Genomic DNA, 18,401 nt, shown 5'->3' with positions numbered 1-18,401 from the left:
TAATAAGCTCCAAAATATATTGTCTTAAGTCCTCCAATTTGGAGTCTGGAGTTCCATTCCATTATGCAGAATTCTTCTTGCATAGTTCGTTAACCTTTTCAGTCCCAGGGATCTGGAGGCACCAGACCCCCAGCACTTGTGTCATGGGATCACATGTGATATTTTTCACAAGGCGATTTAGAAATACACTTTTATTCATCTTACAGATCATTTTAAGATTTATTTTGTTCAAAGTTATTTTTTTTTTGTGATGAAATTTGTAAAAATTAAATACTCACATGTAATTCATTAAACTCTAATCCCACAGATTTTTGTATCACCTGCTCTGGGCAATGTGATATGGGTAGCTTGGCTGAGTATATTATGGTATGCTAGACATAGCTAAGGTGGACATGAGGCCATCTGGAGTAAGTGATATCAAAGATTACAAACATCCAATAATATAAAAAGAAACAAATTAACCAAAGTGGCTATTAAACGATATGGACAGCGGCGGATTTCTAAATGCACCACACTATGGCACTTACATATGCCACCCGCCTCCTTTCTGCCGCCCTCTTTTTCCTTCCGATGATGCAGCGGACGTCACCAAAGTGACGTCACATGGTGTCTCGTCGCAATGATAACGTGACGTAATGACATCATTTTACGCCGCTACGTCACGTTGCCATGGCAACGAGACGTCATGCCATGTTGATGACGTCCACGGCTTCATTTGACGCTGTAAATCAAAAGAAAGAGGGCGGCAGAAAGGAGACAGCAAGGAGGTGCCCAGCATATGCAAGTGACACTGCAAATCTACATACAGTATGCCAAATACAGTATACTGTCTACACCACGTGTAATGAAGCTTGTCTGACACCTGATACTTGACACCTGTTGTACAGCAAAATCAGCACTAGATAGGCTTAACACATGATAATATTTGTGACAGCCACAATCCTTCCAGGCTGTATTCAAGGGAAATTCCTGTTTTTATGCATATCATTTATATCATGTGTATGGTAAAAATATATATATATTTTCTTTTTAGGAGTTCTGCCAACCACAATTCCTAAAGGCAGGAGAGAGAGAGAACACATAGGTAACAAGGAGTTAGAGATGAAGGTGGCAAGAGTATAAAAGGCACAGATAGGAATTCTTTAATTTTACAATTATTTGATTCTTTAATTGTTGTACAGATTGCTTTATGTGCATGTGTCTGGTGCAATGTATTTAAAATGTGCTTTTAATCTTGCTTAAATATAATAAAAAAATTGCTTTTGTAAGGCTATTCACTGATGTAACCCTCTGTATGATGTAGGCAACACACTCACACTGACCCTTGTCCGGTTCCTCTAAAGTGTACCATGGACATGTGACAGATGATGGACATAGGGTAAGCCAATAGCAAAGGCTGTGGAAGAGGTGGGAGTAAGGAGAGAGGAGCCTTTAAGAGGGGTTGTCAGAGCACCTGTGGTGAAATCTGCATGAGCCTGAGAGATCTCAGGGCCAGTCTATGTTCCGATGGAGAGAGCGGGAACTAACTGGAGGGCGAACAGCAAATCGTGCAGGGAGGCCCAATGGATCACCAGAGTGAGAGCAGAACGGAGCAATGAGCACCTTTAATGGCATTCAGCTAAAGTGGTACTGAGGCGTTTTCATTAATGAGCTCCAACGGTGCGACAGCACCATCATACAGACCTTGATACCCAGGATTGGGTGGCCACAGCACCAGACACTGACATACACAAGAGCAGCATTTAGGGGGCATGTTATGTTGATGGGTTATGCATTGAATGTGGTTAAGGATCACAAGGATTGTTCATCAATACTTACTATGTAAATACGGTTATGACCCCTAGCAACCCCTTGGGTCATTCGGGGGGGGGTTATCCCTTTTTAATCCATTTTTGCCAATGGCTCAATAAACTTTTTTCATACTTCAGCACAGTGCAGCCTCCAATTTTTGCTTCGTGGTGCCCGCTGACTTTCTCTCTTCAGTGAGAGGTTTTTTCCTGATAGTCTACACAGCCAGGAACACGCCAACCTGGACGGAGCTGCAAGACTCAGTAAGTGAATCTTAAGTTTCCTCGCTGACGGAGTTTCCCCAGGTGAATTAGCTGCATTTGGGGGACTTTAATAGACAGGGTGCCGGTGCCGGTCGTGAGACCTCCCCCGGTCATCCCTCTCTTACTTATTGATATTACACTGCTGGGCTATTCCCTACAATAGGGGTTCAAGTTGCTAGACTTGATTCCGTTACTCACATCACAGCTCTGATTTCAAACTGGGATGTATTAGCAAAATTGATGTACCACATACTTCGGGATCAAAAACACTCTGCAGCATTCGTCATTTGGGGGGATCGTTTACCCCAGTCTCTTCTCAAAGGGTTATTCAGCTGAAATGGCTCAAACCCCCTAGACTCTCTACCGTCTTATTTACAAAATGTACGACTGGCAATAAGCGGTGGCTATGATGAAGGCTGTTTCTCAAAACAACTCACAGGCCCTATGTATAGTATACCCACCCACTCATCGGCTCCTCATAACAAGTAGAGTTTTGTAATGGTATGTGGGAGGTATTCATTTGCCAATTAAACGGAGCAAAATACTATCTAGTTTCAAAATGTATTAAGGCAGAGGTTGCCTTTTTACAGGAAACCCACCTGTCCTTGGAAGAGCGCTCCAAATTACACTAGGGTAAGTTGCACTGGCAAAATGTTACACAGCCACTTTCCTTACAAGAAAGGGAGGTGTTGCAATTCTCATGAGGAAAGGTTCTTCTATTTAAGTTTGAAATGTTAAAACAGATGACCAGGACCGATTCATCATAATGCAAACTTCAATGAATTGATAAAAAAATTTTTTTTCCCTATTATACAGTACTGTATATGCTTCCCAACATTTATGTCAATGCATTTTTTCTTAATATTCTACCAAATAAGTGATCATTCTGAACATCAAATTATTATGGGGGGATTTTAATTTAATTGGTAACTTTCAGTTCTGCCTCCAGTAATGCCAATTACTTTGTAAGCTTTGATGCAGAAAAGGCTTTGGATATGGTATCTATTAACTCACGAAGTTTGGCAAAGTTGGAAAGATAGCCTCTGTAATCAAGGTCATGTATTCAGAGCCCAAAGCTCACATAATCGCTAATGGTTTTCTGTCACAAAGGTTCCCATTAGTAGGCGCCAGGGGCGTAGCTATAGCCTACGCTCTTGGGGGAGTCCATTCTCCCCACCTGTCGTTGGCCCATCTGTATCTCTTCAGATAGAGACATACAGGGGGAAATGGTAGGCGGCAGCGGCAGGCCCCCAGAGTTAAACAGAAGCCGGTAGAGGAATCAGAACTTGTTAAACAGGCAAAGCAGGACGGCAGAGGAGGAGTGCACTCTAGCGGTCTGACCCGGAAGTCTTTCTTACTTTTGGAGTTTGCTGCTAGAGCACGCTCCTCACCTCGTGCCATTCTGCTCTGCCTGTGTAACAAGTGCTGATTCCTCTGCCGGCTTCTGTTAACGCCGGGTGCCCGCCGCCACCGCATACCATCTCCCCGCACCTGTCTCTATTACAGGTAAGCATGGAGGAAGAGGAGGGGGAGAGCTGATGGTGAGAGTCAGAGAGCTGATGGTGATGAGGGGGAGAGCTGATGAGAAGTTGGAGAAAGATGGGGAGGGGGACAATGAGGAGGAGGTGGAGAGATGATGAGAGAGAGGATCAGGGAGAGGAATAAAAAAATTGCTGTCTATTAATATTAATGGGGCCTTGAATTTTTTTTTGCCTGGGGAATTGTGCATGTCTAGCTATGCAGTGGTAGGAAAACCAAGCATGTCTTCCCTCAATATCCACTCATCTTTGTGCTGGCAATAGGATCCTTGGACAATTACCTCAGAAATCTAAATATTTGAAAGGTATACCTCCAACCTGCAGACTATGGGCGCCGTGACTGGGAGTGCAGAACATGGCAACAGAACGTGTCTGGAGGGCAGCAAAAGTAGGGTTGGGGCCCCGCCGCATCTGTCCTTGCCTGGAGGTGAGGTGATGGAAGGTGCGGGGTGTGTGGCGTGAAGGAGCAGCAGTATGGCCCCACCCCATCTGTCCTTGTCGTGAGGGGTTGGGTGGCATGAGCGAGAGGCGGCATGGTTGCCAGAACTGGAAAATAATTGTGTATGAGATCTAGGTGGCCAAGCTGTGTGGTTACAGAACCAAATTAACATGTGTAGCCCTGGTAAGAAATGGGGCTATAGTTCTATCCTCCTCCTGTGTGTAAACTCTGCTAAGGGCAGATTGCCAGGAGTTGACATGGGTTTCCCCCGCTTATGACACTGGGTTGTGTAAGTGAAGGTAGGTCACGTGACCTTGTGTCCAATCAAGAGACGCAGGGGCGGTGCCTACTGGAGGTTACATAAAGCAGTGTCACTTCCTATTTAGTGCACAAAGTTGGAGTGTGAAGTGTTAGTGAGTTAGGAAGCAGAGGAGTGATCAGCTCATGAGTAGAGCTGATCTAACTATAGTTAGTAAGGTGGATCAAGTACCTCTCACCCTGCTTAGGGTATGAGGGAAGAGCTAGCTCCACTCTGCATGCCCGTAGGATCCAGAGTGGAGGCAGGACCATCATAAAGGAGAACAGTTAGTGGACTGTGCATGAACTGTACCTGTCGGCTGCTGCTGCTGCCCTGCTGGGAATAAAGAGACTGCTGCTTTTAAAGACAACCCTCTGTGAGACTGGAATCTCATCCCTGGAGGGGAAACTCTGTGGTAAGGATTCCACCCCGCATTCCTGGGGCTTACTATAGATGGAGGCGCTCCACCATTGAACCATTACGAAGGCATCCACCCCAGTAACCTGTTCTTGTTATCCCCCATGTCATCGCGGGAGACTCAAGCCCTCCTGTTGCCAGCAGGTATGCACCACACAGAGACACCTAGCCAGACCCCAGAACACCTTAGGGGACCCGATCTGCGATTGGGAGGTGGAAGAGGGGCTAGACATGTATAAACGGAGCAAAAAATTGGATATGAACGGAGTATCCTGCGCAGCTATGGGACATATATGGGGAAGAAATTAGCTATAAGCAGAAATCCCAAGTCCCCGGTAAACCCGTGTGTGGAGTAACTTTTACTCACTATTAAACACCCTCCTGTGACTCCTTCCAAAGACGCTGCCAAACAGTGTGCGTCCTCCAGTTTGCCTCCGATGTCGTTTCTGCAATCGGCAAATGAACAGAACATGAAAAAGGATCAAAGTAACAGCTGCACCAAAAAGAAAAAATAGGGAAACTCACCAACAAAAAAAAATTAAAAACAATTTATTGAAACTACATAAAAAACATAAACAAACAATAGAAAAAAACTCTCCTCCCACGCGTTTCACGCCCCTTTTGGCGCTTTTTCAAGGAGATAGTGGTGCCGGTTCTGCTAATGGGGTTATGTAATAATTTGTGGGCAAATACTTGCTTTCTGTGAAATTAAATAGTTAAAAAAAAAAAGAAAGCGAGTAAGATGGAGGAGAGGGAGAGTGTAAGAGAGTGAGGGGGGAAGCAACAAAGTGAGGGGGGAGTAAGAAAGTCTCTTTCCCTTTGAGTTAGCACTGTTGCTGACAAACTGCTTAAATCATTTACAGAACTCATAGCATAGTATAGATTGTTAGTGACTGTCTATTACAACCAACATTGTGTTGTAACTTCATTAGTTAAATGCGGCAGGCATAGAGGGAGTAAGTGTATTTAGGGAGCTTGTAGATCCCAATTGTGGATGTAGAGGGAGAGGGGGATTGGCCCGGTATTAAAAGGGGTTGCACCCCATATGGCCACCCCCTGACCTCACCAGGGAGGCAAGGGGTTAACTGGACTGTGGTCAAGGAATGTGGTTTACACCTTGCTATGTCATGAAAATGTATGTTCCCATGTTTCATTATAATGTCAGTGTCTGCACCACGCTGGGATCCATCCGGGAGGGCAAGGGTTAATAGTTGAATAGTGATTATAGCCCTTTGTTTAATTTTCCCGCCTTTTCAGCACCATTTTGCAGGGTCCCATAGGCCGCCATTGGAGCTCCATTCATTTCAATGGCGGATCTAGCTGTTTTGGACCTGGTTCCCTCGAAAACCAGCAGGTGGCGTCCGAGAGGAGGAGCGGCGGTTTCCCATTGTAAGTCAATGGGCTCATTGACTTCAATGGAGATTCCTCGACGGCGCTTTCCAGGAACGAGTTGGCAGCCGTCCAAACCGCAAAACCGCAAAGCGGATACATTTTCTGAAAAGGAGCTTTCATCACTGTTGGGTCAAGTTCAACGTCAAGTGGCGTGGGAATCTTAGGTTCTAGGGTACCCAGAAATAAAATTCTTTTTGCCCCTAGTTCCTAGGCCTCCCCTCACTCGACCACCACCGGGTCCAAGAATCCAGGACCCCCGGAAAGGGTCGTGCTGGCAGAGCGGGTCACGCCATAGGTTACAATGGCGGTGGCAGAAGCAGCACGAGAAAACGGCTAAATCCGAAACCTACAAATTATAAGCCCATATCTCTGGTTCTGGAGGGTCCAGAGGGCCATGGTTTGGGGTGCCTGTAGTCACTGCTCCGGCATGGCTGCAAAACCATTCCTGACCCTCTCTGACCAACCCGACGGAGTATGGACCACCATAAAGGTTCGTGAGTTTTTCCCATAGACTCCAATGGCGCCCGTTTCCCATTGACCGGCTATAGCGGAGAAACCCCATAGGCTTCAACGGCGGCGATGCCCCGTTAAAAGTCTATGGCGGCAGACTCCCATAGCTGCCAATGGTGACGGGTTACCATTGAAAGTCTGTGGCGGCAGAGCCCGTTGTTTTCAATGGGGATTTAGTGAAAAACGGTGATTTATTTTACAGCGGAGAATTTTGTGTTAAAGTATGAAATGGTTTAAGTGGTATTTGTGTATCTCCGGTTCTGAAGGTCATAGCGAGCTGAAACTTGGACCCTATAGTGTCCCAGTTCCGGCATTAAGGTCTGGGAAGTTTGGACCCGCTGGACCTAACGGAACCGGATATTTTAATATGTTTGTGTTTTAACTTTGATATTGTATTCCAAAGCGGGGACAAAAACCCACGAAGATTCCTTCACACAAAGGAATGCAAATGGTCAGGGGGGTGACCCAAAGTCTAGGAACCAAGTACTGATCAAAGGAATCCGCCACTCTAACTGTTTACATGAGGACGGAGAAGCATGAAGCTAGAGTGGTTTGTAAGTGTTATAACTTACACCTACAAACAAGGAAGATCCTGCCAGATACTCCAACTGGTAGACTGGCCGGTGCCCCTGATTTAGATGTGGGGCTACAGAAATGAGACCCTCAGAGTCCCAGTACGCATGGGCTAACTAGCTGGGGGGCATGGGTTAAACTGTGTTCCCACGTTAGAGATTGGATACAGATAATTGTTCTATAATAGTCTGTATTCAATGTTAAGAATAGGGTTACAAAGGTATATAAACTGTGGTCAACCCTACAGTCTTTGTCTTCTAATTACATCTTGAATGTCACCGGATTGCTGGAGAATTGCTATCTGATACTTCTTCATCCCCCAACCCTAAGTAAGTGTTACCTTCTTGCCTGTTAATTGTACTATATTGTTATGTTCACCTATTTAAGGAATAAATATACTTTATTATATCTAAGCCTCATTCAGTTCAACCCAGTTATTTGGTGTATATTATATCTTGTCATAATTTACCGTAACAGTGGAGTAATAGAGACCAAAAGTATAATATCTTTACTTTTTTATATGGTGAGATAAGTTAGTATTATCTGTCTTAGACTTTGTATTCATTGTTCTTTTGTCAGCAACCGTGCTAACTCAAAGGGAAAGAGACAGATTTACCAAACTTAGAAGATTATATTCTTAAATTCCACCAATATTCACCTCTAGAGTATAAAGAATAGGCAAATGGACAAACTAGCATCACACAGACCGTAATTAGTCTCTGTGAGTCTAGAATGAATACAAAGTCTAAGACAGATAATACTAACTTATCTCACCATGTGTGGAACTGTAAAAATGTATATACGAGAGAAAAAGAATCCCTGATGATGCACTCATCCTCTACTAAATGAAAACAAATAAATTTTATTAGATTCAAAATAAAGAAAGAGAACTAACTAAATGAAAACCTCAAATTCCGCATAGGTGCTCAGTCTGTCCAAAAAATCACAGAAAGGCAAGTAAGGAAAATACATGACCCCTAGGGGTGTACCATATAGGGTTATTGCCACTAAGAAGAAGAATCAGTATTGCGTTCCTCACTTAGAAACAAAACAGGTCATATAGATGTGCCAGTCCTGTACGTAACTTTATAAAATTATTGTTCAGAGATGTATAGCTAAGAAGCACCAGTCTCGCAAATCCTTATATGTCTCAGTCTGGTGATTCAAGATGATAGATGGTCACCTATGTACTCTAGACTCACAGAGACTAATTACATTCTGTGTGATGCTAGTTTGTCCATATGCCTATTCTTTATACTCTAGAGAGGTGACTATTGGTGGAATTTAAGAATATAATCTTCCAAGTTTGGTAAACCTGTCTCTTTCCCTTTCAGTTAGCACGGTTGCTGACAAACTGCCTAATTCATTTACAGAACTCATAGCATAGTATAGATTGTTAGTGACTGTCTATTACAACCAACATTGTGTTGTAACTTCATTAGTTAAATGCGGCAGACATAAAGGGAGTAAGTGTATTTAGGGAGCTTGTAGATCCCAATTGTGGAGTAATAGAGACCAAAAGTATAATATCTGTACCTTTTTATATGGTTAAGTCCATTTCATTCTATGACCTATGCAATGGTTGTAGAACACTTACTTCAGCTGCGGTTTTAATAGAAGCTGCAATCATACTACTGAGATAGCGAGTCCTGATTAGTGCTAGTGGGTTTCTGATTCGGCCCACATCTTAGTTTAACTGATCTTTAGAGTCTTTTAAACAGATAAATATTGGCGTACTAAGCACTGTGTGACTAGACCTGTGTCTTAGTCGCGCTACTGACATCATCACCCTGTAAAAATGTATTAATAAAGTTGTTTAAAGAAGGTTTAGTACCGATTAAAAGGCACTGCTTTCGTATTGAATTAGTGGCTAGGAAATGTATCTTGATAAACTGTCTTAATTCTGCCCCACCCTCAGTTACAATTGTTATCAAACAGCTAGACAATTTAATGCAAATAGACAGATGGGAAATGTTCCAACACCAATTTGATTTAATGGGTTGGAAGTTTATATCAATGCTCTCAAACCTAACCCTATGCAGGATATTACACAGAAAAGCTGAAGCACGTTATATCAGATACAAATGAGAACGGGGAAATGCCAGGGAGACCAAAAGGGTGGGTCAACAGAGTAGGTGAAATTCGTGTTTGTACTTTCTGATATACGAACACCAGGTATGAGGAATCTTAGGTTATCTCTGAAAGCTGGGAGGACATGGAGGCTTTTCAAGAACTTGCCATTACCTATACACAGGAATCCATTACTAACATTTTCGTAACACTCAGTTGTTATGTGTATCTTACTTGTGGGTGCGTTTGCCTTCTGTTCATCGTGATTTGTATACAGCTTTACCTTGTTAAAAAAAAAAAGTTTCAAAAAGCTGCTTGGAGACCATTTTACCCTTGTCTGACAACCCAGGTAAGACACTTGGAAAAAAATAAATCTATTTTATCTCCTATTAAACTGATGTCGATGGCTAGAAATATTCAGCTAATTCTATTTCAAAATCCGAGTTCTTTTTGTGGTTACTGCTCAACACACGGTCATCATAAAAACTTGTTGAGTAGCAGGAAAGAATACGTCTGCCCTCTTTAAATTACCCAGTTGATATCCCAGTGTCAGCTCTCCCTGTAACCTTGGGCAAGTCACTTCATCTCCGTAAGAGACAGACACCAACATGAGATTGTAAACTCTACAGAGCAGGAACTCATTGGGGGTTATTAATGAAGCTGTGATTGTGAGGATCGGGGGAATATCGCACGGAAACTACTATTGAAGGCAATGAGGATTTCCATGCGGTAGTCCCCTGATTTGACTGCAAAGGTCTATACATATACATACACTTTCAGCTTCATATAACAATACAACTATTATTAAGGTTTTTTGTTTTATTTTGGTCCTTCGAAGGACTGCGCCTTTAATATCAACTAAAATGTGAATATCTAACTGCAGAATAATGTCCCTCTGTGTTATTCCCTTTCAATTTCTTCATTATTCTCTACTGTTCATAGTGCACTTAAACACATGGCCAATGGATTTTTTTCCCCATTGGAAATATGATTTTTATTATTATTTCATTGTTATTGATCTGTTTTACCAATTCTTTCCTTGGCTTTTCATCATGTAATGGAAATTACTACAGGTAGTATACCTCAGCAAAAATTTAGACACGATAAGAACCTTTTCGAAATGTACAGTACTGGTGCCCGGTTACCACTTGTTTTAAAAAGTAAAACACAAGGGGGGGGGGGGGGGGGAGATCGATTTAAAGGTTTGTACTACTTTAGCCAAGTAACTTGTTCAGGGCACCATGATTTGCTACATTTGCAGTTCCACTTAGCAAGATATATGGTAATAAAGGGAAAATCATGCAACACCTTCTACTAGTTTTAATGTATTTAATATCTTTGCAAATTCAAGTAAAAACCTTAATTTTGGAAAAGCACAACACCAAAAAAAATCAAGGAGTACCAGATATACAGTATGCTGCTTTTGTAAAGGGGACTTTAGGGGCATATGTCACAAAGCAGGAATTCCAAAATTGAAAAGATAAGAGCAGAATAATATATACAAATATAATATATACAAAATATATTTTTTAGTAAAATAGTAATATTAGTAAAACAACATAGAAAATGAGGTGAAAAATGTAAAAAGGATTTAACAATGTGAGCATGAAACAAAAAGGTAATGAGATTTGTATTTCTTTTATGAGGGGGGGTATAATGAATACATAGCATGTTTAACAGACATTATAGGCTAAAGCAGTAAAATTCCGGGCATTACTGAAATCCCTGCACCCTGATTGGTTAGAATTCCGGGCATTATTCATTCAGTAATGCCTGGAATTTTGGCAACTTGTAAACTCACCTTTCAGAGATGCAGGGGGAGCGCGGCATCTCTGTTCCTCTCCTCTCACAGCCCGGCAACACATGCAGGTTCTCTCTCACAACAAATGCAGGCTCTCTCACACAGCACATGCAGGCTCTCGCTCTCATTTGCTACTTTACTTATTTTTCCTAAACAGGTGCATCAGCGTAGTTCTAAGTTATACTGTATATCTTTACAAAAGTCTCTATTATTTTATGAAAAAAGCCTACATTTAGCCTATAATAGTAAGAATCCCCTCAGAACAGGGCATTACTGGCCAGTAATGCCCTTGCTGGGTAAAAGTCCCTCTGCTTCGCCTCGGGCCTTCAGCTCTTCCAGCCAGGGCATTATTGGCCAGTAATGCCCTGTTCTTCTGGAATTATTACTTAAACTGTTTTTATGCAAAGCAGAAATTAATTATTTCATGAGTGTTCTGCTTTCCAGAATGATACCCAGAGCCTTTCAACATCCAGGTGCTGGAATCACACCCTTGTTCAGTTGTAAAGAAACAAAAAATCAGATTCCTTTTTCTTTGGCAGCATGTAATTTCATGTGTATAGGGTGAACACATCATTAGGATCACAGAGATAACGTCTGCTTTAATAAAGTTATCTCGAGTTATGATAGAACACACAATACAGTACATACTTTTCAGCTTTCAGCTGGGACCAGGAAAACTACTGTACCTGATCTTGAATGCTGACAGTTAGTTGATTCTGACTAGCAACATTAGCTTTTGTAGGGATAATGCTGGGATGGTTGGTGCCAGCGAAACTAACTCTTGAAAATGAAAGTCCACACACTTGAAGGGATATCTTCTGTGTCTCTATGCTGGGCAATTAGTTGGCCAATGTTTTCTAAGCTTTTTAGGTAAAGAGAGACTCCTCTTATATGCGGGACTCCTCTTACACATGAGTGGAACTCGTAAAAAAAACTTAGAAGATAGTTGATCTGGAACTTCTTTTTGCAGCATTAACTGTTTTGCAGGAAAAGGGGCTCCCTGTACAGTGACACTGACTGGCATTAAGTTAAAATATATATCATTGGAGCTGCCATGCTTAGCTCCAATTTCTTCTAGAAGGCGATGCAGGTAATAAAAGAAAAGAAAAAGAACTTGCATCTTGTGTATCTGGTACATCCATTTTGGTGCAGGCTAAACCTCCTTTAAGTCTTTCAGAGAAAGACAACAATAAACAGCAAGAAGTTGAGCAAAATCAGGAAATTAAGTGAATGCCAATCATGTATTTCAAGTCTTTAGCTAATGGTGATGGTATAACATTTCCTGGATTAGCAGGGCAGAGTGACATCCCCATCCTGTCTGTCACAATGAGAAATTATATGACATATATAGTAGTTTGTCAACTTTAATATGAATATATAGGGCATGTTAAGTTGAAATTCAGGGTGGTATCAGTACATATATGGCATAACATATACAATATATGTTGGTGCTGCTAGTAGTGCATACAGTACATGTGCCAAATAATGGTTTCTGGCTGCTGCTGCTGCTGCTGCTGCTGCTGCTGCTGCTGCTGCTGCTCTAGTTCTTTGCTTCCTATTCCAGTGCCCTTGGCCTCAACATCTGCTTTTTCTGCTGCATTGTTGAACAGCTGGTTGTTTATGGATTTATTGTGGTGATGTAATGCACTGCTGATAAGTCACTACGAGCACAAGGGGAAATCCGTGGGACCAGTTTCAAATGAGGGCTGGATTCAGGTGTAACAGAACAAAATGGAATAACCATCACTGATCACTGATCATGTAACATCACTTCAATAACATCACTTCCATCATGTAAACTTCAATATGTAAAATGACATTGCTAAGGACACTGCTAGTAAACGTTCTGACACTTGAGTATGTGAAAGTAGGGCCTACCTGTTCTATTCTAATACTCCGAGCTCTTCTAAAAACACATTGGAAACGTTGATGAATTGATTTGAATATTGAGAAGTAGTATGCATTTGTTTTTTTATGGAATAATAGCAAGTTGTGCAGAAGAGGAATGTTGAGCATTAACTGTTCCCACCTTTTTTAATTAAATATGAAGAAAAAAAAAAAGTGTCAACTGTATCTAATCAGAAAATGAAGCATGCAATTACAATTACTGCCATATTCCTTATGAACTGTAAACAATTCGTTATTTAATTTAATATTTTTCATTAATAGATATAAAAAGTATATGTTCCATGGCTTTTTGTATTTCGTTATTTCCAGGTGGCTCGTTCTGGCTATTGCAATGTTCCGGTTCTACATTCAGAAAGGAACACACAAGGGTGTGTACAAAAGTATTCAGAAGACACTTAAATTTTTCCAGACTTTTGCTTTACTTGAGGTAAATTGTGTTGGATTTTTTTCTGAATACACTTGTTCCTCCCCCTTCTACCATCCATATCCCTCTCCTCAAACCCCTAATTTTAGGGTATATTGTTCTGGCAAAATTCAGCAATTCTATTAGAAATGTTGCATTTTGCTGCAACTTTTCAATTTCGCCCCCAACTTTTTGTGCTAACTTTTGGCACATTTTAGAACTTTTTAGAAAGTGAAACACAGAGTCAGTTCGTACATCTCTATCCAGTTAAAGGCCACAACGTCATCCAATGTGGTTTCCTATTGGCCCTCACTCTGGTGGCCATTTTGTTTCCCCAGGTTAGAGGCGACCCTGGCACCGGAAACTTTAAGTAGCGGTAGCCGGAGCCCCCTTGTTCAAGCGCTGTAAATAATTAATCAATACATCTAACAAAAGAAAGAAGAGCAGCCGGGAGTACTGCTTTATAGGGGATAGTTTGTTATTCACCTTGAAAGAACAAACTATTTTGCTCTTTGATAAAATCAAGTATGACATATACTGTAAATGAGAGATGTACAAATAGGCAGTATATTTTCTTTTCTGATTCTAGAAAAGTTTTTACTTTCTTTTACGTTCCCAGTGGTCAAAGTGGCTTTAAAAAGTAATGGCCCTGAGTCTACTATAATTAAAAGAAAGGGCATGTTAAATATTGAGGAAAAGCTTTTTAACTACATTTTAAAAAGGCTTCTACAATGTTCATGCTATCAGATCACAAAAGGGAAGAATCTTTCTCAAATAAACCTATTCTCCTATAGTAAAAAAGGGAACTATAAAATGCTTTTTCAATAAGCTCCATTGCCACCAACTGATTGGCCGAAATCTCCCTTCACTTGAATAGAAGTTTTTCTAAGTTTATTGAATAGTCTGAAAATAAAAAATATTAGTACCCTGAGTTTGTAAATACAAAAAGATGGAGATACTCAATATCCCTTAGTACCATCGCACTTCAACCACTGCATTCTCCTAGAGAAATAATGTTTACTCAGATTTCCTCTTAATCTATTTTTCTAGACCTAAATTGGGAGCCCCTAAGTCATCTTTGTGTAAGGAGGGTAACCATACAAAGAGGAATTCTGAAGCTAGTCATGCAGGCCTTACTCATATTACAGTACTTACATAAATGGAGAATGACAGGTGACATCTCTCACTGTACTGTATATCACACATTTGGAAAAAGTGTGTTATTGCTTGTGTGCCACAGTGAAAGTATTTCAGACATGATACAGTTGCAACTGAAATAGCAATATATAGTTGTGTTAAGTATAAGTTAGTTTCTGATTCCTTATTATATATATATATATATATATATATATATATATATATATATATATATATATATATATATATATATATATATATATATATATATATATATATATATATATATCATCAGCTTTGTCAATCCACTGCTGGAGGAAGGCCTCCCCAATTATCTTCCAGGTACTCCAGTTGCAAGCTTCTTTTCTCCATGTTGCTTCAACAAATTCAATTACCAGAAGCCTGTCCTGCGCTTCCGTGTATCAGCAAATGAAAGTCACTGGAGCTAAGCTAAGCTCCAAGACGAAGACCTATACTAGAGGGTGAAACGCGTAGAGGAGGAGATCGCGGTGTAGCCCTTGTGTGTGGTGTCAATAAAGTTGGTTGAATATCATACGGGAGCTTCATTGACTCAGTCACGCGCAGTAGCGCCAAAGTTTCTTTTCTTTCTTTGCTTCAACAAATTGTCTGATTTCATCCTCCCACCTTTCTTTCATGGTCATCTTCGTCTTTTAATCTCTCTTTGAATCTAGTTGAGTGCCATCTTTGTCCAACAATGGTCATTTCTTCTTGCGATATGTCCAGCCCACTGCTATTTTAATTTATTCACCCTTGTGATGATACAACTGACTTTTGTTTGGTTTGGAACCCATTAATTATTTTTCCTGTCTCTTCGGGTAATACCCAGCATACATCTCTTCATACTTCTGTGCGTTGTCTGAAGCTTCTGAATTACAGTATGTTTCCATTTAGGATCAAAATTTCACATCCATGTGTGTGCACAGGCAGGATACAGTGGTCGCACAGCTTGAGGCACAGTGTATGGTTTCCTTCAAATATTGTCTTGTTTCTTCAAATGTACTCTATCCCATCTTCATTCTCCTAATAATTTCATTCAAAAGGTTCCCATCCATTGTTACTTGATGGTCAGCGAAGACACTGTCTTTGAATTCTAGTTCTTTTTCATTTATTTTGATCTTTTCAGACTTGACAAATTTGTTGAACATCACTTTGGTCTTGCTGGGATTCATATAGATGCCCACTTTCTTACTTGCGTTGGCGATTTTCTCCAATTTGTTGCTGAAGGTCTTCTGGATTTGTGGCAAAAATAACAATGTCTTCTGCAAATCGTAGGTGACTCAAATATTGACCGTTGATTTTGAGTCCTTTTTCTTCCCAATCCAGTGTATTGAACAATTCTTCAAGTGTTGCAGTGAACAGCTTTGGTGACATGGTGTCTCCCTGTCGCACTCCATTGCTGATCCTTATCTTGCTTGTATCTTCATGTAATCTAATGGCTGATGTGGCTTTCTTGTAAATTTTCTTTATAATATCAATATATGCTTCTTCAACACATTGTCTTCTTAATGCATCTAGGACCACTGAAGTGTAGATGGAATCAAATGCTTTTTTGTAATCCTAAACTGAGTGGTAGATCGTATTCATTACTTTAGGAAATCACTTCTTGTATGATTTGGATGTGGTCCATTTTATCCACTGCGAAATTCTGCTTGTTCTCTAGGCTGAGGATCAGGATCTGTTGCAGCCCATTAGTAAGTATTTTCAGAAAATATCTTGTAAGTGATTGGAAGTAAATTGATAGTTCTTGAGGCTTTCTTTGTCTACTTTGTCTACTTTCTTGTGGATGAGGTGAATCATTGCAATGTTCTATTGTTTTGTAATTTTCCTATTCTTCAAGCAGTATGTAAAGAGTTGGGCAAGGATTTTCTCTACTTCTTCTACACTACAGCTTCTTTCAAGATTTCAGTTGTAATTTCATCTTCCGCATGAATATTCCCATTCTTCATTGATTTTATTGTGTTTGCCACATCTTCTGGAAGGACGAATGGTACATCATTGGGGGTTTCTTCTTGCTTTCCCTCTGCTGGATTATGCCCTTTTTATCTGTGTTCTCGTACAATTTCATGTAGAAGTCCTTAACGCTCTTTATAAGTGTCTTCTTTTGTTGATCCATCATCTTGTTTGAGTGCAATGTTTTGCTTCTTCCCACTCATAAGTTGCTGCAGTGTCTTCTTTAAGTTTTTGTTATCTTTCATGGGTGAATGGGACATCATCACATGCCTGAAGACATTAAAAATAACAGTGGGAGGGACATGTTGCAGGAAGAAATTACCATTGTTGGACAAAGATGGTACTTTACTGGATTCCAAGGGAAACTAAAGGACCAAGACGACAACCAAAAGTAAGATTCGATGATGATTTCAGAAAAATTGTTGAAGGAATGTGGAGAAGAGAGGTTTTTAACCGCAGTACCTGCAAAATTTTTGGGGAGGCCTTCATCCAGCAGTGGATCAATAAGGGCTGAAGATGATGATACATAATATAAGAAGAGGGCACTAACAAGGTTTATGATCAGCTTCCTGGGTGCTCAGAACATTAAGTTGGAACTAGACACAGTGCAAAACGATAAGCACTCACAGGACTTTTAAAAAAGTTAAGTGGTTTATTGCACATGTATACGTATACAATAAACAACTTACTTTTTCCCCCCGAAGTCCTGTGTGTGCCTCGTCTTTCCACTACATAAATATAAAATGCATTACCAATACATGCTCTTGGAGGTATCCAATGTTTATTCTATTCTATTCATGGCAGTTACTTCATGTATCAACACTCATAATGGAATCTTCTTTTTCTAAAGAATACCTAAAAAACATAATCCTGATGCACATTATTATATTAATTAGGTGGATTTGAAATCTTAATCAAATATTTAAAAAGAGGACAAAAATAATTATATGCGCGTAAATAATAGAGCAGACATTACAAATGTTGAACTAAGTTAGAAAGCAATGTAAACTTTTGATGACAATGATATCAGAATACAAAATAATTTGTTTAATTCCATTTTTTTTAATTTTTTTTTACAGTTGGTCCACTGTGCACTTGGTAAGTTTCGGTTTGATTTTCTTTCCATTTTATCTCATGTTATTACATACACATTGTACCAATGTGCTGTAAATTGTTAACGTGTATTTTTTCTTTAAAGGAATAGTGCGTACATCGGTGCTAGTAACTGGGGTCCAAGTCAGTTCGCGAATCTTCATGGTTTGGTTTATCACTAATAGTATAAAACAGGTAGGTTTGTGATGATTTACAGTTTCCAATAAGTAGTATAACAAAAAGTCAAGTTCTGATCTGTCTTTGGCATATTCATAGTTGCCTTGGACAGCTGAAAAGTGAATTCTAGATACTATGGGCCTCATGCAGAGAGCAGCGCTATTTGCAATCTCGCCATTTTTAGGAGAAAATCGCGCTAAAAACAGCTGAAAATGGCGAGTTAGGGAAAACGCGCCATTTTTTTTTTTCTATTTCAAAATTTCGCCGCGCGGCTGGCGAGAAACTACATCTCGCCAGTCTGAAAAATAGCCGAATTCAGAAAGGCGCGCTCGCCATCTAGCGGCTGTTTTTGGCGCGATTTTCGTCAATTTTCTCTGCCAACTAAAGTTGGCAAGAAACAGGAGGTCGCCGGCTATAGGGGGGAAAAAAAAATGCGCGATTTTTTTTTTTCCCCTTTCAGCTGCGCGCATCTCCTCCTTTACAATTCTCCACATGCAGTAATGCTAAAAATAGCGGATTTCGCCCATTTCTGCATATGGAGAATAAAACTCTCCATTAAAGCTACTTTTTCTTAAACTCTCCATTTTATTCTAACGCTGCTCTCTGCATAGGCCCCTATGTATA

General features: G+C 40.4%; 1 protein-coding gene across 7 annotated transcripts in view; it reads left to right on the top strand.

The window, feature by feature from the left end:
* Window positions 1–18,401, top strand: part of HACD1 (3-hydroxyacyl-CoA dehydratase 1) — a 91,515-nt gene that overhangs the window by 48,100 nt on the left and 25,014 nt on the right. For all 7 annotated transcript variants that reach the window (XR_012799295.1, XM_075587508.1, XM_075587507.1 and 4 more), the window contains 3 exons: window positions 13,307–13,424; window positions 17,588–17,606; window positions 17,707–17,795. Coding sequence is in view for 6 of the 7 variants with exons in the window: in XM_075587508.1 (XP_075443623.1) it covers window positions 13,307–13,424; window positions 17,588–17,606; window positions 17,707–17,795 (226 nt within the window). In the remaining variant the exon portion in view is untranslated. The remainder of the gene's footprint in view (window positions 1–13,306; window positions 13,425–17,587; window positions 17,607–17,706; window positions 17,796–18,401) is intronic.

This window comes from Ascaphus truei, chromosome 2, assembly GCF_040206685.1.
Source record: "Ascaphus truei isolate aAscTru1 chromosome 2, aAscTru1.hap1, whole genome shotgun sequence".
Classification (NCBI taxonomy): Eukaryota; Metazoa; Chordata; class Amphibia; order Anura; family Ascaphidae; genus Ascaphus; species Ascaphus truei.
Note: the sequence above shows the minus strand (reverse complement) of the source record. Positions and strands in the feature narration are given on the sequence as shown.